Source organism: Pangasianodon hypophthalmus, chromosome 3 (genome assembly GCF_027358585.1).
Source record: "Pangasianodon hypophthalmus isolate fPanHyp1 chromosome 3, fPanHyp1.pri, whole genome shotgun sequence".
In the NCBI taxonomy this organism is placed as follows: Eukaryota; Metazoa; Chordata; class Actinopteri; order Siluriformes; family Pangasiidae; genus Pangasianodon; species Pangasianodon hypophthalmus.
The window spans coordinates 4,539,193-4,562,165 of record NC_069712.1 but is presented as its reverse complement, the minus strand read 5'-3'; the positions used below and the strand labels follow the sequence as shown (position 1 = coordinate 4,562,165).

Genomic DNA, 22,973 nt, shown 5'->3' with positions numbered 1-22,973 from the left:
TTCATTGACAGGAATGCTATTATCTTTCGTTCTTCCAAATTTCCCGCTGAGGATTTTCACAGGGTGCCCACACAAAAATGTTATCCTTGCTATTTGTACTGTGTAGACATCCGAAGTAGGGGGAATGGGGGTAGGTTGAACTATCAATAGTGCATCTCTAAATGTGTACAGTGCTTCTGTCTAATTTTGGCCAGGGAGCCAAGTAAGCCAGAACTGCCACTAACAGCAGACCATCAATGTTGTACTTGCCAGAGTAGTATGGTATACTGAAATCGTAAGTGGCTAGGGCAGCAAGCCACCGAAGAACTACATTTAGCTTAGCTGATGTCAGCACACAGGTGAGTGGATTATTATCTATAAGGATAGTAAATTTGGTCCTGTAGAGAATCCTGTGTTCAGAAAACACTCAGCTTCCTGCTAGCAAGAACTGGCCTGAGAGCCTAGGTTAAATCTTTTGATTTTATAATTTAATAATTTTATGCACTTTAGTTTAAAAATAAATGCACTTTGTTAACAGCCAGGTTTGATATTTGCAATAAACAATAACAAAGCGTTGTTTGGTTTGTATTCATTCTTTGCGACCTCTGATTTAAAAATCTGGTGTTTTTTGACATTTCAATTCCAATGTCTGAATATTCTTAAGAATTAAAAGTTCATTGCTCTTTGAAAGGGAGTATTTACATTATTATGCTATTATAATATCATTGTATCAGTGGAATAAAATGGTCTTAAAATGACAATAATATCGTTTGTCACAATTATTTCTGGGACAATATATCATCCAACAAAAGTAGTTATTGTGACAGGCCTACACACCATTATAGCTTGTTTTAACAAAGCGAAAGTCATGTAAAAGCAAAACAACTTTAAATAATGCCACCAATTAGCACATCATTACCATTCCATTTGATTTTTGCCCTGTAGACTGAGTGGGTTTGGGAAACATAACAAGCTACACTACATGGCCAAAAGTATTTGGAACACCTGACCATCACACCCATATGTGCCCATTTCAAAACCATGGACAGTAACAGAGAGTTTGTCCCCCTTTATAGTGATATGTGATAAGAGCCTCCACTCTTCTGGGAAGGCTTTCCACTGATTTTGGAATGTGGCTGTGGGGACTTGTGCTTATTGAGCCACAAAAGCATTAGTGAAATCTTAATGCTACAGTTTACATAGATATTCTAGCAAGGGTGGCTCTAGCAGGGCTGCCCATTTCGGTAAAGTGTATGTTTATGTCAGTAGGCGTGTTACAGACTCAGTCATGGTTGCGATGAATGTGAAATAAGTGGATTATTTATTATCTAACATAATGTGTTTGGAGGAGAAACTAACGTGTTACGTGGTAATGTGTTTGGAGAAACTAAAACACACGTGGTAGCTCAGTGGTTCAAATGTTGAACTACCCCTCAGAAGGTTGTGAGGTCATATCCCAGCACTGCCAAGCTGCCACTGCTGGGCCCTTGAGCAAGGAACTTTGGAGTGATGAATCATGCTTCACTATCTGGTAGGCTGCTGGATATACAAAAGACACGGATCGTTGAAGAACTTCCTGCTCACAGGATAAAGATCAGGTTCATTAACATGATGCTAATGGGAGATGAACTATTCAGTTTTAGCTCGACCTAAACTTTGCCTTAACGAGCTCCAAAATAAATGCACAGTTCTACCATATGTTTGTACTAGCAAAAGAAATAGGCTTTTGTATATAGAGGTGCACAGGGTGGCTCCCTGGAGAACTAGTGGTTAGGCCACAGTGCTCTCGCTGCTGGGGCCCGGGTTCAATTCCTGGCCAGGGAACCAACCCCAGCATGCAACAGTGCGCTCACAGTGCCGGTCCCAAGCCTGGATAAAACTGGGAAGGGTTGCATCAGGAAGGGCATCTGACGTGAAAACTGTGCCAAATCAAATACATGGACCAATGATTCACTGTGGTGATCCCTAACAGGAGCAGCAACATATAGAGCTGCACATGACTCTGTAGGACTCTCCAAAAAATACTTAAAAAAATATTTTCATAAATAAGCACTCTCCAAAAATACTCATTTGATTCATTTTAAAAATATTTTCAATTTTATAACCTTAATTGATGTCAACTTGCCTGAATTCACCCTATTTCGAAGGGTTACTTCCTGCACAGCACTGAGGGGATTGTTGCTACCCGATCCACGTCCTCTGTCCGATTTGCATCGCACGTGCTCACCATTGTTGCACATAAACATTTTTTTTAATCATTTAATATATTGTAGTTACATAATAAAACGTTGGAAATAACATTCTGCTTGTATGTATTAGGCTTAATTTATGTTAAGATAAAAGTTCAGGGTGAACGCATGGATCAGGCAGGACCGCTTCTACCCGATCAGCACCAAATCATTTTGCAAATCGGGCAGTGTTCGCGGAATCTCGCGAGAGGAGGTGAGATTTAATATGGCGGCGCCCTAAGCTGCTGAAACACTGTAGGTCTGCTGCTGATGACTTTGCTTATTGAAAACAAACAAACAATTATCCCAGAATCTCTTAAAATCAGAGGAGCTTGTGCAGTTGCTTTGCTGAATATTTCATGGCGGAGACATGCACCTCTGAAGATACAGCTAACCCTGAGAAACGAGAGACACACATGGATGATCTGAGTACAAGCCCTGTCCAGGTGAGTTTACTACAATCCATCCACAGCAAGCTAAACTTAAATTGATGCATAGAGTTGTAAGAATTGCATTAAAAAAAAAAAAAAAAAAAAGCATGACCACAACTAAATTTATATTACATGGACTGAAAACACAACATTACACTCCCACTGTCCAATCTCCATCTGAAAGAAAATATATATTCAACAAAGAAAACTTTATTTATTTATTTATTTATTTATTTATTTAACTTATTAGGCCAGAAAATAAATGCTGATGAGTTAAAATGTCCTAATTTACCTGATAGATAGATAGATAGATAGATAGATAGATAGAGTTTGATGTGTGCATGTGTATAGATGTTTTGATAGATAATTCATTATTATTATTATTATTATTATTATTATTATTATTATTATTATTATAAGGATACTTGTGTATGCTACTTAATGCCCTATGTCTTATGTTATTTTGCACTAACAACATATGTTGTATATTTACACCTGAGGCCCAGTTAAATTACATTTCATTATACATTGCAACCCCTGTACATATATAATGACACTAAAGCTTCACTGAATAAATCATTAGGCTGTTGCTAAGTTTCAGTCAGACACACAAATTAAAAATGTTTTGGACCCAAAATTACATTTTTAAGTTACATCTCTACAAATTATTGATATCACTCCCTTTCCTTATGATAAATACATTTTATTGGAGTTATTTGGTGATAAAATAATAGGATGTGGTTGATTAGGTGATTGACTGCACTCTTTCTAACTACGTCAGCCCATATCTCAGAGCATGCATACTCCAGACCTAAACCAAGTAGAGAGTCCACCACCAATATGGGTGGGCAAGACCAACTGTCCAACTGGCTGTATGTACTGTGCATGTTCTGGCTCCAAGTCTCTACTGCGCAGACTCAGGCTCCAGTTTTCTCAACATGACGACTCCTACTTCGACAAAAAAAGGCTTCAAAACCACACAATGTGAGTGCATGATGCTTCAAAACCACACAATGGGAGTTTTTTGTATATATATAATATATACATAATGCATAATTGTGTGGTCAGTAGTGGTATGAGATAAGTGATTCCTTGTTGGTCAGTGAGTGGAAGTTTAATAAGGCAAATCTCTTGTAAAAACGTAAATACTTGACATATTGCAATTCATTGTAAGTAGCAGGCTAGTAAGTAGCTGGCGTTCATGGATGTAATTGTGTTGGGAATAGATTGACGGTGCTGCTTGTGATCTCCAGTACTATTCCCAGTGCTGCGCATAATTTGTAAATATAGAAGGAGAGCTGAGCCTTACAATTCAGATGTAAAAGCAGCAGTGTAACAGTTGGGCATTACACTACAGAAATATGCCCGTGTGTTATGGTGCCAAACTTGCTGCTTTACCCAGTTAAACTCCAGCAAAGTATAAGTGGTGAGAACCAAATATATGAAGCTTGCTCATTTATACGGTCTAGATGGATACGGTTAGGCAGCTGACCCTGAAACCTCTACCACCAACATAAAACCACTTACCCGAGACAGAACAGCACGGAGTGGGAAGGCTTGTGTGGTAGTCATGATTTTATGCTATTTTGGGTAAAACCCATTCTCATAAAATGTTTAAGTAGTTGTTGAGGGTAAAATCAAGTGACTCAAAGCTGCGCAGTGTGGATAAACTCCAGATAAGGATAAAATCAATGGGATGTCAAACCAGTAGGATGTGTAAAAGAGAAAAAATAAGGTAATGCTATTAAACACTAGTGCTAATAATACGCTAATAATGACGATATTTGTTTATTTGTTATCGTCATTATTAGCATATTATTAAACACTAGTGCTAATAATATGCTAATAATGACTATAACAAATAGACAAATATCCAGTGAGCAGCAGCTGTCAGACACTTTTCCTTGTAATAAGCTCTTAGGAGCTTTTAGGCCATCACATCTGGTGTTAGCAAGTTAACACTGTTAGCTGCACAGGAGTTAGCTAGCATTACTTGCATTGCTTTACCTTGCTTTTTAAGTGATGAACATGTAAATACTTTACACGTTGCAATTCAAAGCTTTATACAGATTGCATTTACACACCTGTCAAGGAACAAAAGCGCTGGCTAATGACACTAGCTAAAGACACAAAAGCGCAGATTCATCCTCTTCACCAGTAATACCAGTAATTCCTCCATCTTGGAAAAAGGCTGCCAGTGTTTATTCTGGTTTCACTGAATTTCTTGTCTTTTTTTTTAACCCAGCATAGCTTTTTGCTCACAGGAGAATAATCTGGATGTTCACTTACCAATTTGTGTCATATTTTTTCTGAGATGTGGGTGGTTGAAGGGCATTGGGTATTGTCTATAAAAAGACTGACAAGAGGGCCTTGTAAACACACACAAGCACCCTTGAGCTTAATGAACAACAGTTTTCCAAATGGGTTTTTTCAGCTGAGGCCATGGCATACATTTTTGTTGTTGTTTTTTATCATATTCTACATATTTCCCAGGTTATTTGTACTAGTAAGAAATAAAAAAAAAAAACATCAACTATTGGACCTTTTTATAAAAGTTATCTGTCTTAAGTAGTTATTATACTGGACCTAATCCCATGTTACAGATGAATTCAATATGGATAAAATATCAAAACTTCAAAGGGTCCACTTTCCTACAAAGCATAGTTAATGAAAACTGAAAACGACTTATTTAAACTGTTTACTTATTCTAATAATTAGGCCTTTTTTTACTGACAATATATCCTAATCAGAGATGCTAATGATGCTCATAAAAGGTCAGCCCAGATTAGGGTTCCCGGGGCCCGGCCCTGGAGTCAGTTTACTGGTGGGGAAAGAACCTGAATTAGTAAGTGAGATAGAAATGTGTGGACCAATGACTGAATGAAAAGGTGAAGCAAAAATATTTCTAAGGCCCTCTAGTGGCTGGCTGAAGTACAAATATAACCCCACCCATTCCCATGTTGAAAGGAGAAGCCAAATTTACATTTTAAGTTAGATCTCCACAAATTATTTTCAGAAATATTGTTCAGTTGTTTTTACAATAAGTTCAGTTGACCTTGATATCTCCCCATTTTTTCTTTTATGATAAATGTGTTTTATAGCAGTTATTTGATGATAAGCAATAGGCCATGGTTGATTAGGTGGTTGGCAGTTTTGGACATGACATTTGAGTCATAACTCAAATTATATGACAAGTTAGCAATTTACATATTAATTCATTATTAATACTGTACTTACCACATTGAGATGGCATTCGATGCATTATCTTAATTTCACTTCAGGTAATATCCCTCAGTGTGTACGCTACCAGCATGAAGCAGGGGTGTCTCCATGGCCAATATGGGTGGGGCGTGTGTCTACTGTGCATGCTCTCGCTCCAGTTTTGACCTACTGTGCAGTCAAGGTGGTAATGTCTTTCAATTTGACCAAAAAAGGCTACAAAACTGCACAACTACACAAACTATATCTAGTCCATACCATTGACTGTATACATGCGTGGTACCATGCTGTCCACTCGTGTACACAGTCATTATTATGGACTAGATATAGGTAGCCTAAGGGCACAATAAGGGCTCTGGTACCAAACTTTTGATCAGGGTGGTCTCTCTCTTACTCTGGAGCACAGTAGATAGGCTTCAGACAGTGTGGATATCCTGACTATTTAATTCAGTCTGATGAGGCAGACTGAATTAAACCATTAAACCACCCCCTGGCAGCCAAATGTGTCAGTGAAGATATCAGTGAAGATGATATATTCAAGAGATATAAAAAGGCCAGGCTGGAATTGCTGTCTGTCTCTGTGGACCACATGTGATCCAATCACTCGAGACGCATTGTTAATACCAGGTGTAATCGAGGCCTAAAAACTTTCCAACATTGTTGTTTCTGTCTCTTCTCCTGCTACAGAGTGAAATTTCGTCGTTTGGTTGTCTTGATACTAAAGACCATCAAAGACACATTCATGCAGTAATGGGAAAGCAGAGAATTCACTACTGCTCACTGTGTGGAAAGAGTTTTGCTAAAAAGAGTCATCTTCAAGAGCACCATCCAACTCACACAGGAGAGAAGCCATATCACTGCTCACAGTGTGGGAAGAGTTTCGCACACCAGAATACTCTCAAAACGCACCAGTACATTCACACAGGAGAGAGGCCGTATTACTGCTCACAGTGTGGGATGAGTTTTGCTCACACAAGTACTCTCAAAAAACACCAGCGGATTCACACAGGAGAGAAGTCATATTGCTGCTCACAGTGTGGGAAGAGTTTTGCACAGCAAAGTAATCTCAAAACACACCAGCTTATTCACACAGGAGAGAAACCATATTACTGCTCACAATGTGGAAAGAGTTTTGCTCGAAAATGTCATCTTCAACGACACCATCAAATCCACACTGGTGAAAAGCCACATCACTGCTCACAGTGTGGGAAGAGTTTTGCACAACAGAGTGCACTCAAAACACATCAGCGCATTCATACAGGAGAGAAGCCGTATCAGTGCTCGCAGTGTGAAAAAACTTTTACTAACAGTAGTAATCTCAAAATACATGAGAGTGTTCACACAGAGGAGAAGCCACATTGCTGTTCACAGTGTGGGAAGAGTTTTAAAGGATTAGGAGTTTTAAAAAGACATCAGCGCATTCACACAGGAGAGAAGCCCTATTACTGCTCACAGTGTGGAAAGTGTTTTAGTGCTGGATATGATCTCAGAAAACACCAGCTCATTCACACAGCATAAAAGCTGTTTTCTCACAGTGTGGCTAATATTTCCATTTATGTCTTGAATACTGATTAAGGCGATAATACTGATTTTTGCTGCTTGGAGGAGCTGGCAAGGGCTACAAGCCATTTTAAAAGAATGACCCTTCTTTTAAGACATAAACAAAAAGAAGGGTATATATCAACCTTTTAAATAATTACTTTTTTTCTACAGTCACTTCCTTTTTCTGTGTCTGAATATTAAATGTTGTGTTGGTTATATATTGAATCAGTTTTATTTATATAGCACTTTTAACAACGGGCATTTGTCACGAAGCAGTTTTACAGAAATCGGGATATGGATTTAGATTTATCCTTAAGTCAGAGGCAACAATAGCAAGGAAAAACTCCCTGAGACTATACACGAGGAAGAAACCCTGTGAGAAACCAGGCTTAAAAGGGAACCTGCCCTCTTCTGGGTGACACCGGATAGTGCGATTATGAGTAAATTACTGAGTAAATTACTCATCCACAACTGTATGCTATAAAGTCAAGCAGTGCTAAATGTTTTGAAAGGATCTTCAGTCATTTATTTCATTAGTGTTTTTTTTTTAGCTTTAAATCTTTATTATGTAAGTAAAGTTATCCACTGAATAATGTATGAGCGTAAACTGTTTTAAGCAAGTGCACCTTTAGGTAATACAATGAGACTTTCCAGTCATCTTTAGGGCATCTTTCTGGTACAATCCACAGCGATTTCATGGCAATCTTTAGGCTATCCATGTGGGCCATCCTCAGCCAATAGAGCCTCAGGATGGATCAGGCAGGACAAGAGGGCAGATACAGTCTGGATCATCAAAATCTCATCAGGCATCAGGAGTATCATGTAGCTGGACAGAGAGAGGGATGGGGGGAGAGAACACAGATTACTAGGTATACTCCTAACTTGTAGTGGTTTAAGAAGACATATGCTGTGCACTATTAACAATAGGTTTTCAGCCTTAAGACTGTATCCTAAATCCTGTATCACTAATTGGAAGGTGATTCCTTAATTGTGGGGCTTTGTAAAGAAAACAAGCTCTGCCCTGTGCTGTAGTCTTCATTATTCTAGGTACCAAGGTACCAGTGTGAAACCATTCAATGCTTTATAGGTCATTAGTAGTATTTTATATGCAATGCTAAATTTTACTGTGTGCCAGTGCAGTGTGGATAAGTGTGATATTATCAAAGCTTCCAGTTCTAATAAGGACTTGGGCTGCTGTTTTCTGGACTTACCGGAGCTTGTTTATGCACCTACTGTAACATCCAGACAGCAATATGGGACAGTAATCTAACCTAGGTAACAAAAGCTTGAACTATTTATTTATTTTTTTTTTTGCATTATGTAGTGACAGTTTCTTATTTTAGCCTTTTCTCTATCTCAGAAATATTTCTATCACGGTAATATTGTCTATATGAGCTTCAGATGAGAGACTGGAGTCAATAATCACACCAAGGTCTTTCACAGCTGCACATGGTATAAGGGGAAGGCCATCCAGGGTTTCTACATAATCAGAAAGCTTACGTCTAGCTGCCTGTTATCCTAGTAGAAGTACTTCTGTCTTGTCAGAATTGGATAGGACGAAGTTATTCAGCATCCAGTATCTAATGACCTTTACACTTTCCTCAACTTTATTATGCTGGTGTCTGTCATCTGGCTTTGCTGAAACATGTAGCTATATATCATTAGCATACCAGTGTAAGCTAATATGTTTAGGGAATAATTGTGCCTAGAGGTAGCAAATATAGAGAAAAGAGCTTTGTGGAACACAAAACTTTACTCAACATTTATATCTACAAACGCGATCAGACCTGAGCCAGGAAAGAGCCATTCCCTTAACTGCAACATCAGTCTCTAGTCTGTCTAAAAGTTTATGTTATGATCAAATATTATGATCTAAGGTATCAAAAGCTGCATTAAGATCAAGCAATACAAGCAATGACACAAAACCCAGAATGGAAGCCAATAGTCATCAACGGTCATTTACCACTTTAACCAGCGCTGTCTCGGTACTGTGATGAAGCATGAAACCTGGCTGAAAGATTCCATGAATGTTATACCTATGCAAGTATGAGGCTAACTGCTGTGCTACAACCTTTTGTAGGTTTTTGGAGATCTAAGGGAGGTTTGATATTGCTGGTCTTGTTCCTAGTTAACTTTGCTACTGTATTAAATAATAATCTAGGATTATTTTTATCTTCTATTAAGGCGGAGAAATATGCTGATCTAGTAACACTAAGAGCCTTTCAATAGCTGAGAAGGCTCTCCATCCATGCCAGATGGAGTACTACAATCTAATTCCTGATTCTAATTTGATTTGTTACGGTAGTTATACTAATCATTCTGATAGTTTTGAATAATAAATGCACTTACCTTTAGTTTCTGTAATAAGGTTTCTGTAAGAATAATAATAAAGTTGTTTCTTTTAGCATTTTAAGGGGTTAATTTCAATGGATTAAACAAACTCTTCACATCTCTATTCCCATCAAATGTAGGTGTAATTTAAACTGGGGAAATGATAAGTCTGGCTTTGTCCGTACCACTACTTGATGCTCTTTTGCATAATAATGTTTGATAGAAACTGATCCAATGCTTTCTAAAAATAACTATTGTGTTTTTTTAAGAAAATACTCTTCTGTGTTAAAATTCTCAGATTCTGATAGTTGTAAATTAACATAGCCAGAGAGAGTTTCTAGTAGGTTTGTGTTCCTGGGAACTGGGCTATTTGCATCACACATGATGATATGGTCACATTATTGTTTCACAATTCCTTTGGTAGATAATCTTACCTAGATGTAATCTGAAAGTACTATTGGTCTTTAATTATGTTTGGTTTTGATTAAGTTCTCAGTTTTGATGATCATTTCCAGAAGTCTATGTTCATTTATGTTTGCACAGCATCAGAAGTAAACAAAGTACAACCTCTTACCTTTAAATCAGTTCTGCTGTATATACAAGAATTTGCTTTAGATCAATCAACATGCAGATATAGTTACTTGTTAAATCTGTAACAAGTCAATATATCATTGATTATACAGTTTACTGTTTTGAGCAGGTATGTATACATCACTAATAACAGTTAGCTAGTTATCTTGTTGCTAACAAAAGATGAACATGAAGTTGTCCATGTTTTACCCTCCACTTTGAACCTTGAAAGCACAGAAATTGTCATTTTAATCTCGGACTTCCCATTTCCTAGGTAAGTTGAATGCCGCCTAAGTCTCAGAGATTCAGTTGGCGATAGGCAATCCTTTCTTTTTTCACTCCACTCTCCTTAACCCCTCCAATTACATAGGCCTTGTTCATTTTTTTAAATTTCCACTCTCACCCACTCCCCTCACCTTCTACATAAACTAGGCCTCTGTTTTGATGTGTAGATTGAGCTGGTGAAATTATAATCTGAAGTTATGCTTCTGTTAGTGAAAGCTAATCTAAAGATTGTTTAATCACACAATAACCATCAAGAAATCAATACCTGTCTTGTGACTCTTTTGCCAAATTTTTGACAACGTGGTGCCAGAGATGACCCGGATGGCACATTTAAAGCTCTGATAAGATACAACATTATTTATCAACTAAGCAAAAAGTTAGCTGAGTTTCTTTCCTTGTCAGATAGGAGAGACGGATTCAGTTTATAGAATGTTACATGCTAGGCATAGTACTAGCCTCATGGCAAAGCAAGCTAACTGTACTATCTAGGTATACTCACCAGAGGTAGCATCAGTCTCTGCTATTTCCTTCCAAGCTTTATTTTCCAAGATACTTTCAAGTTGACGGCACGTTAGGACACGCTAGAACAGCGGACCACACAGAGGGACAACTGTGTTTTTAATTTTTCAGAAACAAGGCTTAATAACTGCATCCCTGATGTGGCCATTCAGCTAACTGCGCTAACCACCTTCCGAGCAGACCAGGACAATACAACATCTGGTATGACCCATGGATGGGGCATGTGTTTTTACATCGACACAGAATGGAGTGTGAACACTGTGTTAATTTCTAAAGACTCTTTGTCACTGGTGGAATTCATGGCAGTGAAGTGTCAGCCTTACTATCTGTCAAGGGAGTTTGTGGTCATTGTTGTGGCTATGTACGTCAACTTGCTGTCTAAGGACATGTTACATGAACTGTATGGGGCCTATCAGTGGACCACAATCTGCTCACCCTGTTGGCTTTTTCATACGGGCCTTTCACACCGCGGGAACCTTTTCAAAGTACCTGAACTAACTGTGGAAATGCTCACTTTTTGGCATTTTCGCACCTCCGGAACTGGGTGCGATTTTAGTACCGGACTGCCTTTTTCGAGAACCAAATTAGCTCCTACTTCGGAGCAGGGTCTAACCAGCATAACTGGTACTATCCGTGACATAAGTAGGCGTTGATTGGCCAAACGCGTACAAAAACGCCCTCACCTGCCATGATTTAAAACGCCATGTAAACATACTGTAGTCTCAACTTATTTCGCAAGTATGGAGAACAGTGATAGATGGACAGACGCTGAAGTGCAACACAGCTCCGATGACAGCGTCCTCCGTCCTCCGGTTGTTCACGTTGTTCTTCTTTGTTTCCGTCGTTGAACACCGCGCACAAATGACGTTGCTGTCGACCGGCTTACGTCACTACCTAGTGCCCACTGTCAGTGCGAATGCAACCCTTTAAACGATACTGGGAAACAGTTCGCACAAAATCGCAAAGTACTTTATTACTGTACTTTACACAAACAAAAAGGACTCCTACAAACCCACCCCGCCCCCCTCTCGGACCATGTTTCAGTCCTGTTAACACCAACTTACACACCACTCCCTTAAAGGCAGATTTATGCTTCTGTGTTAATGCATATTTGTGTCTTTGCAATGCAGAGAAGTGTATCATTGTAAGCATGGCAAGCAGAGATGCACTAGCTCAGTACTCTATACAGTACTATCTCAGTACTCCTACTAGCTAACTAGACATTGTGTGTACCTTTGTTGCTATGCATCATATAAACGCTGATTGGTTGGCAGGGAGGCATGTCTGATTGCATACAGTGAAACAGTTTGAGAAGTCAGACTCAGACTAACATTGTTTAAATCAGAGTAATACTGTTCAAAGTACACTGGAAGTACAAACAATAATATGCTAAACAATGAAGTGTAAACAATAAATTTTCCCTCGTTGCATCTAGAACTTTCTTAAAACTCTAAGAACTTTCTTTTCTCTATAGACAGGCTTGTGCTCCAAAACTGCTTTCTGAAAGTGTAGTACATTAAAAATCTTGAAACAGCTTGCAACAAAAATGGATGAAAAATGCTCTGTCAAATTTAAACACTCAGTTTTTTAGACTGGTGTCTTCAGTAAAAATTTCTCCTCTATGTTAAAACTTTTGCAGTGAATATAAGTGAACAAAAGCAATTTTTTCCCTGTATTTCATGTTTGCTTCACACATGCGATATAGAACTCTTCAACATATCCTCAACATCTGTCTGAGCCAAGCAGTCGTCCCACAGTGTTTTAAGGCTACCATCATCATACTGGTGTAGAGGTTTCAGTACCTCGCTCTGCAACTGGATCCTGGACTTCCTCACTGGAAGACCCCAGTCAGTTCAGGAGCAAGACCTCCAACACCATCACCTTAAGCACGTGTTCCCCCCCAGGGCTGCGTGCTTAGCCCACTGCTGTTCATGCTGCTGACCCAAGACTGCAATGCCAGATCCAGTACAAACCACATTGTTAATTTAGCTGACAACACCACAGTAGTTGGCCTCATCAGTGACCGTGATGAGACCTCATACAGAGAGGAGGTGGAAGGGCTCACAGTCTGGTGCAAGAACAACAATCTGTCTCTAAATGTTGACAAACAAGAGATGAATGTTGACCTCAGATGGTCCTGCCCTGATCACTCCCCCCATGCATAAACAGCTTCACAGTGGAGAAAGTGATGAGTACCAAGTTCTTTGGTGTTCACATCGTGGAAGACCTCACCTGCACAACCAATACCAGCTCCCTGGCCAAGAGAGCCTAGCAGCGCCTTCACATCCTCACCACGGGGCATCATTGGGAGCATCCTGATCAGCCACATCACTGTCTGGTTTGGGAATTGCAACAACACCGACAGGACCCTACACAAGACCCTACAGAGGATAGTACAGACAGCTGAATGTGTTATCAGCAAAGACGGTCATCAGGAAGAAGGTTCTACTGCATTTGCTCAAGGACTGCCAGACTGGTTGACTGCATCTAACCCCGGCCTGTCAGACTCCTCAAACTGGTTCTGGGAATATGGCCTATCATTTTACTGATGGGGGGAAAGAGCTTGAGTTAGTAAGTGAGATAGAAAGATATGGACCAACGACTGCCTGTATGGGTAGATGTCATAACTGTTGATAAAGTGAAGCCAAACCTATCTCAAAGTAGCTTGGTACAGTTAGCCAGTCGCTTTTATTTAAACGCACTCCACCAACAGAACAAGATGAGCATAAAAGACATTATTGTATTGCTCTCTACATGTGAAAACAATCTGTCGAATTTTTCATATGTCTGGGCTGTGGGGTAGAGTGGCAAGACTGAAGCCTTTTTTAAGCAAAAAAAATTTAAAAATACATCCAATTTTCCAAAACCAAATGGAACAATGTGTTATGGCCTGATGAGACCAATGTTGAACTTTTTGGCCATAATACCAAAAGATATGTTTAATGCAAAAAAAAAAAAAAAAAAAAAAAACTTCACCAAAAGAACACCATCCCCACGGTGAAGCATGGAGGCAGCAGCATCATGCTTTGGGCTGCTTTTCTTCAGCTGGAACTGGGGCTTTAATCAGGGTGGAGAGAATCAGGAATAGCTACAAATACCAGTCAATTTTATCCCAAAACCCTAAGGCTTCTGCTAAAACACTTTCAGCATGACAACGACCCAAAGCAAACCTCCAAATCAGCAAAGGAATGGCTTCACCAAAACAAGATCAGGAGTCAGAGTCCAGATCTTAATCCAATCAAAAATCTGTGGGGTGACCTGAAGGAGATGCCCAGCCAATTTGACAGAGCTGGAATGTTTCTACAAGGAAAAATGGGGAAATATTGCTAAGTCAAGTGTACAGGTGTTCCCAATAAAGTGGTAGTTGAGTGTATACTCTTTAGATGTTAGGCAAGTAGTGTTGGTGGCTCATAGTCATAAAACGAGACTGCAAATGGTCAGCAAAAATGGATTCGAGACACATGAAATGGCTGTCTGCCGACAACTTGTGTACCAATCACTCGAGACCTCATGTTCATACCAGGTTTAAACTGGGCTTAAAACTTTCTAATGTTATGCTGTAGTGTCTGTCTCTTGTTTTGCTACAGAACAATGACTAGAGTTCACAAAGTGTTTATTAAATTTGTGAGTGTAACTGAAATAAATAAGCTATTTAACTTGACAGCGTAATCCATATAAGTGTGCTGTAGCCCATGTCAGTTTATGATTTAAATCCAATCAACTGGGGTTCACATTTGTTGTCTTCTTATGCAGACATTTATGCACACTCAGGAACTTTTTTTCTCTGAAAAAATGGATTTTCATGAAAATGCTCCTTTAAATGATTTACAGATAAATTTGTATCCAACTTGATAAATGTGGCCATTGTAAGAAAACTTTGTATGAAAAATAATAATCTCCAAAACCATAAGCTTATTCATGCAAGAGAGAAGTCACGTTACTGCTCACAGTGTGGGAAGTGTTTTGCACACCAGAGTACTCTCAAATCACATCAGCGCATTCACACATGAGGGAAGCTGTATTACTGCTCACAGTGTGGAAAGAGTTTTAGTGTTGAATGTAATCTCTAAAAACACCAGCTCATTCAGACTGGAGAATGGTCATTAGCTCACAGTGAAGTTTTTCCATCACGTGAAACACATGATGGTAATTTGTTTCTGCTGTCTGAAAAGCAGTAGGAGGATCTGACAGGGGCAGAAGACAACATCTTAAAAGAAATAACGCAAACAAAAAAGTGTATTTGAACAAATGTTTCAAACATTTAAATAATTGTTAAAAACATTTTTAATTTTTCAAATGTAATTCAAAAAGGGACCCTTTTTCAGTTCCTGAATATTAAACAATAATGATATATATCATTTTATATATGCAGTGCAACAAAAATAATAGCCCCTTCTATTGTAACTGTCGCTATCATTAGATGTGACCTGCTACAGCAGTTATATATGACAGAATAATATATTTAATTACTTGTTACAGAATGTGTTATGTAATAAAATAATGATTTTAATTGATTTCTTTCTGCTGATGAAACAACAAATTCTTCACACATTTATTCTATTTAAATGTAGGAGTAATGTAAGCTGGGGACAAACATACTATCGTTTCAATGTACTATTCTGTAACTGTATACTGTAATGGCTTATAATGCAACACTGATGTCACCATGTTACAGATTTCTGTAAAGCTGCTCTTTAAAAATGTATGTTATTAAAAGTGCTATACAAATTAAGTAAAATTTAATTATTGTATAATGAATTTATTTAATTATATTGTGGCATATTTAAAGTGGAAGATGGCAAAATCCTAATGAAGACAGGCAGACAACACAGTGCATGGCAAAGGGAGTGTGAGATTAGTTAGCTTTGGTAGATGCTTAACTGGAGGTCATGTAATGTTGGCTGAGGATCATGGGAGTTGCAGACATGGATGGGGAACGTAGGCGTTACAAGTGGGCATTAGAGAGAAGAGAGAAGGTGTAAGGCTTTATAATGAGGATTTGATACCATTTAGTATAGCTCCATGCAGCATGTTTGTTTCTTGCTAAGCTGTGTGACACAGGAAGGTACCAGGAAGCTAATATTCTCACTATTGACGAGAATTCTCACTAATCGCCTGTTCCCAATCATATCCATCTACCTTCTTTTTGTGTTTTCAGCAGTATTGTATATTTTACATAGCACATATTTTTCATTTTTTTATTTATAATCTCTGTTGATATTTTGGAGAGTTTATTTTAATAAGTTTACCAGTAATGTTAAGTTCCCTTTGTGGATAGAGACTGTTATGGTGATGGTGTTTCAGTGAATCTCAGGGCTATGTAACCAGGAGCTTCATGCTGACCTGTGGTCAACAAATCTGAGGGGGTCCTCTTGACATGCCCAGATTGGGGTTTCTGGACCTACCCCTGGAGTCAGGCCTGGGGGTGGTATCCACAGAGGAGCTTTGTGTAACCGAGTCACCCACCTAACACAGATGGGCTTACCCTGACATGACAGTATGGAGCATCTTGTTGGCCCACCACCTGCAAGATAAGTGGGGGTCAGGAGCAACTCCAGCCAGTTGGTAGAAATGTGATGTACAGTCTTAGATAGATTAGATCTTTGCATTAGAAATGGCTTTGGGAAATGTTGAATGTCTCTTTGCTAGTGGAAAAAAGAGTCTGTGATAGCGTGTGAGATTAAAAGGTAGTGTGTGGACTCTGGCACCAAGGCAGGTATGAGCTAATCCCAGACTCAGGGCCCCGCAGTTGAAGTTTTTCCCAGTGTACAAGACATCTGTGAGATTCTAAGTCTCAGGAAGGAAAACTTCTTTTGTCTGCCCACCTGAGAATGGTTAATGGTTTGCTGCAAGAAGCACATATATGGGGGCAGTCGTGGCCTAATGGTTAGAGACTCGGACTTGCCACCCGAAGGTGAACCTGAAGGTCGTGGGTTCGGCAGGGATTGTAGGTGGGGGGAGTGAATGACCAGCGCTCTCTCCCACCTTCAATACCACGACTGAGGTGAGACCCTTGAGCAAGGCACTGAACCCCCAACTGCTCCCCGGGCGCCGCAGCAAAAAAGGCTGCCCACTGCTCCGGGTGTGTGTTCACGGTGTGTGTGTTTGTGTTCACTACTGTGTGTGTGCACTTGGATGGGTTAAATGCAGAGCACAAATTCCTAGTATGGGTCACCATACTTGGCCACAAATCACTTCACTTCACTTCACTTCATATACCAGTCAAATGCAATGTATATGACCTTTTTTCTTTCTTTCTTTTTTTTTTTTAAGCCGCAACCAGACAAGTCAGTGAATTACATTCTTTATCTAAACAAGTCATGCTATGCCCAAGCCCAGCATTCCTGTTAAAGAGATATTTTGCTTATATTAATAAACATATTGCCCAATTTGCTCCATAAGTTGATAATGTGCCTAGACTGCCCTGTGTCCAGTGAGGACTCTTCAGTGCTATGTGAGGTGACTGCTAGCTAGAATATCATTGACCAATTGTTTCTGTGCCTTGGGGAGCGTCCTAAAGTGGCTCTGCTGTCTAAAGATGGGTTTTCCCTTTGAGTAAAAGAAGTGATTGCGAATGTCAAGAGCCCTTCTTCCCTTAAATACCATTCAGTGTGCATTTAGGCTACCTCCTGGAGGCACTAAGAGGAGTGTCACTTGCAGGCACTTGTGAAGCATTGACAGTGTTCACTGTCTACCACCAGAGTTTACAGACTGGCTGTTGTTTTATTTCATGGGTTCTATGGTAAATTTGGGTGACTCTCACTCTCAACAGTCAAGATACCCTGTGGGACATTCTGGCAAGCTATCAAAGGTGTTATAAATGGTGCTTTCTGAGGGAAGACCTTTTGAATAGGTGTGACCAGTTTGGTCAAAATATATTTTAATGGCTCTGTTGATGCAGAGATACAACAAAAATGTAGTCAGAATGACTTTTTACTGTATTGCTTCAGCATTGGAAAAATCTACATAGAAATACATCTTTAAATTAAAGAACCAGTCACCACCAGTTTTGTGGTATTAACTATGAATACTAGGAGGACCTTGGTGTTGTGTATACTGTAATTGAGGATTGATTATTTTTAGTAATAGATGAGTAAATGTGCATAGACAAACAGACAGAACTTTACTGATCCTGAAGAGGGTTACAGCTAGAGGGTTATAGATGAATATCCCAACTTGTCTTCTTAATTTTAGAAATTTATTTTAATGTTATGGATTTTTTTGTTAATTATAGATTAATTATTAGATTGTTGTCCCTGGAGGACTAGTGGTTAGTCCACAGTGCTCTCACTGCTGCGGCCCGGGTTCGATTCCCGGCCAGGGATACCGACCCCAGCCACTGGGGTTGCGTGCAACAGCGCGCTCTCAGTGCCAGTCCCAAGCCCAGATAAAATTGGGGAGGGTTGCATCAGGAAGTGCATATGGTGTAAAAACTATGCCAAATCAAATACGCAGATGAATGATCCACTGTGGCGACCCATAACGAGAGCACCCGAAATAGGAACAACAACATAAATTAATTATTAGATTGTATTCATGTGTAAACAATTCCAAACAAGTTATCAGCTCCAAATACATATATAAATGGCTAAAAAAAACTTTGTTGTATCTTCGTTTTCAGCATTAAGAGATAAAGGGAGGGAGAGAGGGCTATCTTCATTAAATATGCATAAATAAGGTGTGAGCTATTCACCTATTGACTTTTCACACCATAATTGAGGTTTCAACCCCCCTCTCTCCACCCCAAGACAAAGAAAACAAAATAAAACACATCTATCCTACCCCGTATTTTTAATATTAAAAATGAACTGGCTTACAGTAAAGCACTTTAGAAGCAATGAATGGAAATTCACATTTCTGCAAACCAAAATGAACTCCAAATGAACTTGCCATTCCACCTAAATGTGCATGCTTTTTCATTTTTAAATCATACAATTATATGCAGGCTATACCTGGAAACACGATTACAATAGTTACAATTTTGAGCTAACTCGTCTATTCTTAAATAGTAATACATGCAGATGGGTAGATTGGAAAGCAATTTTCTCTACTTTCTCCACTTAAAAAAGCATAGCAGTGATTTGGTCTTAGCAATGCTTCAGTGTAGTTATCTATATAATTTCACATTCTGTATATTACTTACTTGGTTCTTATGTCAGGTCATATTGATTTATATAGAATATCTTATAAAATATAATCCAACTACAATAGTCAATAAAATAAAAAGTATAATTATTTGTGCAATTCATTACACATTATCCTAACTTACTACAAAATCATCCATGTCACAAAAAGTAAGCAAAGCAGTACATATACTTTCTGACATGTATTGTTAAACAGTTCAATGATTGTTATGTACTCTATTGTTATGTACTCTAGAAATTCTTTTCTTTATTAATGGGGCGTTTTATTTCTTCTGTACTTGATAATAGTGTTACAAGTTAGTTCCATTCTAATGACTCTGACCAAACAAGCAGCACGAATTTTATAAATGTGTAGTTACTTATTGCATACGTTTCCTGGTTGTTATTCTCCTCATCTGTGTTCCTGATGGGGGTCACAGCATTGTTTGCATAACTTCAATTGATTAAAGTGTCCACCTCCCGCTCCTCACATTCAGATAATGAAGTGCTAATAGATGGTTAATGACTGCCTAGTTGTTGAATTATCCTATAGCTTTGTCCTCACGTGTATTTAAAAAAGATACTCTGTGGTCTTAGTAAAGTCACTTGGAAAGAATTGAGCCTTGAACATACTTGGATCAAGACACTGACTTCCAATTTGTGTCTTGCCTCTGCTTTATCCTTTATACTTTATCGTTGGTGCTAATGCTGTCTGACCCAGCTCTCTGCTCTATAACACACATAGCATAGAAAACTGACCAATTAAGAGATGGTAAATAATTTTTTTTTAAATGAAAGCTGCTGTTTTGGTAGGATTTGTCCTATAGCAGGGGTCAAAACACAGGCAGGCAAAGAGCATAATGAAGGAATAATCAAAGAGCAAAAAAATGAGGGAGACAGACAAGGATCTAAATGGGAGAAATGAGGAAACTTTGACAAACATTTTAGTTTTAACTCATCCATGTTTCTAAGTGGCCTGATTCCTGCTGCATCTTTTATTTTCTATATATTATTTTTACTGTCTGTGATACTACAATACTAGTTTTCCAAATCTATAATAATAAAATAAAATAAAATAATGTTTATAATAAAATGTAATGAAACAGACCATTTATTTTAAATATCCAGTTTCAGTTATTGATTTTTTTTTTCTCCTTCAGAGAGGAATGTCGCCTGGTACTCCAACACTAACAACCCTGAGAGATGGATTCACAAAGAGCAGTGAAAGGAGGAAATTCACTACAGCTCAGTGTGGAAAGAGTTTTACTCAGGAAAATATTCTCAAGCGAGAACAGGGTGTTCACACAGGAGAGAAACCATATGAATGTTCATATTGTGGAAAAAGATGTACTCGCCACATTGATCTCCAAAGACACCAGAAAATTCACACAGAAGAGATATATTACTGCTCACAGTGTGGGAAGAATTTTAAGCGTCTGAAGTATCTCCAGCAACATCAGCTCATTCATACAGGAGAAAAACCATATCGGTGTTCACACTGTGCGAGTGGTTTTACACAACGCAATCATCTCCGACAACACCTTCGCGTTCACACAGGAGAGAAGCCGTATCACTGCTCCCAATGTGGGAAGAGTTTTGCTCAACAAAGCAGTCTGCAAACCCACAAGCGCATTCATACAGGAGAAAAACCATATCGGTGTTCACACTGTGGGAGTAGTTTTACACAGCGCAATCATCTCCGACAACACCTTCGCGTTCACACAGGAGAGAAGCCGTATCACTGCTCACAATGTGGGAAGTGTTTTGCCCTACAAAGCAGTCTGCAAATACACCAGCGCGTTCACACAGGAGAGAAGCCACATCAGTGCTCACAATGTGGGAACAGTTTTAGTGACAGACGTAATCTTAAACGACACCTGCGTATTCACACAGGACAGAAGCCGTTTTTCTGCTCACAGTGTGGAAAGAGTTTTTCTTACCAATGCAGTCTGCAAACACACCAGTTCATTCACACAGGAGAGAAGCCACATCAGTGCTCAGAATGTGGAAATAGTTTTAGTGACAGACGGAATCTTAAACGACACCTTCGTGTTCACACAGGAGAGAAGCCGTTTTTCTGTTCCCAGTGTGGAAAGAGTTTTTCTTACCAATGCAGTCTGCAAACACACCAGTTCATTCACACAGGAGAGAAGCCACATCAGTGCTCAGAATGTGGAAATAGTTTTAGTGACAGACGTAATCTTAAACGACACCTTCGTGTTCACACAGGAGAGAAGCCGTTTTTCTGTTCCCAGTGTGGAAAGAGTTTTTCTTACCAATGCAGTCTGCAAACACACCAGTTCATTCACACAGGAGAAAAGCCACATCAGTGCTCAGAATGTGGAAATAGTTTTAGTGACACACGTAATCTTAAACGACACCTTCGTGTTCACACAGTAGAGAAGCCGTTTTTCTGTTCACAGTGTGGAAAGAGTTTCAAGTTTTCAAATATGTTAAAAACACACAAGTGTATACATTGAATCTGTAATCCTGATTTTATACTAACAGTGAAATGCCTGATGGAACTTGATTTGTGTCACTGGGAGGCACTTGTAACTTATCTTGTACCATAATATTGTCACTTTACTATAATATAATGCAACAAGGCCTTGGAGAATGCAATCTTGTCCTACTGTCTTGTGGATTTATATTGTATAGAATGACAATAAAGCTCTCTACTAATTTCTACTAACATATGGTGTACATAAGAAAAGGATTCTTGTGGTGGATTCTTGTGGATTTAAACTTTAAACTTTTGTATCTTCACATTTTGTTGTGGTTTGTTAACAGTTTCAATTAGATCAACACATATGTGTAGATACAGCAAATTTCCTTTGTAGTTTTATAAACTCATTGTTCATACATCCTTTTTGAAAGAATACCTTCATTGTTCCTGATAACACATCCTTAAGTAGTACATAAGTCTTATATCTTATAGTATAAAACAATGCTAAAGACATTTGAAGAAACATTAATTATTCAGCTGAAATATGAGACTCTTAATTAGGTGAAATCTGTATTGTAATGATAATAATAGTTGCATTACCACCACCTCAAATAAGGATCATATATATTTCTATATGAAGAAGATATTGTAGATTAAACACACTCCCAAAAAGTTAACAAGTGGATACTTCATAGACGCTGTCTCAAAGCTTCAGGAATGTGCTGTTTGTTAAAACTAGTAACTTGTAAGATCAAGATGAAAAATTACAGCTAGAACAGTCTCAGAAAACAATAGATTCATAAAGATAATCAAGGCATCTTCATTTCATGTACAGGCAAAGTCATATAATACATAAAAAAAAGAAACATAAATGGTACTTCACATTTTGACCCAAGCCTTTCATAAATCAATAACCACACATTTACAAAAGATTTATGCAATGCTTACAAATGTGTTACATCCTTCAAATAAAGTGTTACCTAAACCTAGTTTTATATACATGAGGTCATAAGTGCTGATCAATAAAACATCCTGCTGCTCTTGAATATGTGTTGCTGCATGAGAGCCCTTCACTTGGTCAGATTTTGCCATTTTCTACTATATATAGTTCTGAAAGCTACACGCTGAACTGTAATTGCTATCTTATTTGAACATATCTCCACCAGAAGTAAAGTTCTATCATTTTAACCCACCCAAAGTTTAAAAAGGGAGGAATTTGCATCTAAAATTTCATTCTAGTTCAACTGAAAGATGGCCCACCAAGCTCTACATTTATAACCTGATAAGCTTAATGGAAAAC

General features: G+C 38.6%; 2 protein-coding genes across 4 annotated transcripts; both read left to right on the top strand.

The window, feature by feature from the left end:
• The first annotated feature begins 2,516 nt into the window (after nt 1-2,516).
• LOC113542281 (zinc finger protein 239-like) lies at nt 2,517-17,295 on the top strand. 2 transcript variants are annotated; one of them, XM_053232513.1, is made up of 2 exons: nt 2,517-2,653; nt 6,545-17,295. In XM_053232513.1, exons 1-2 carry the CDS (start codon nt 2,567-2,569, stop codon nt 7,373-7,375), a joined length of 918 nt encoding a protein of 305 aa, XP_053088488.1. In that variant the 5' UTR covers nt 2,517-2,566; the 3' UTR covers nt 7,376-17,295. The 2 variants fall into 2 exon arrangements, with proteins under 2 accessions (XP_053088488.1, XP_053088489.1); XM_053232514.1 differs by lacking the exon at nt 2,517-2,653 and adding an exon at nt 3,522-3,622.
• LOC113542265 (gastrula zinc finger protein XlCGF26.1-like) lies at nt 3,491-21,919 on the top strand. Of its 2 annotated transcripts, none has more exons than XM_026939659.3 (2): nt 3,491-3,622; nt 20,388-21,919. In XM_026939659.3, the coding sequence occupies exon 2, from the start codon at nt 20,394-20,396 to the stop codon at nt 21,705-21,707; it is 1,314 nt and encodes a 437-aa protein (XP_026795460.3). In that variant the 5' UTR covers nt 3,491-3,622; nt 20,388-20,393; the 3' UTR covers nt 21,708-21,919. The 2 variants fall into 2 exon arrangements, with proteins under 2 accessions (XP_026795460.3, XP_034159081.2); XM_034303190.2 differs by lacking the exon at nt 3,491-3,622 and adding an exon at nt 19,219-19,999.
• The last annotated feature ends 1,054 nt before the right edge of the window (nt 21,920-22,973 follow it).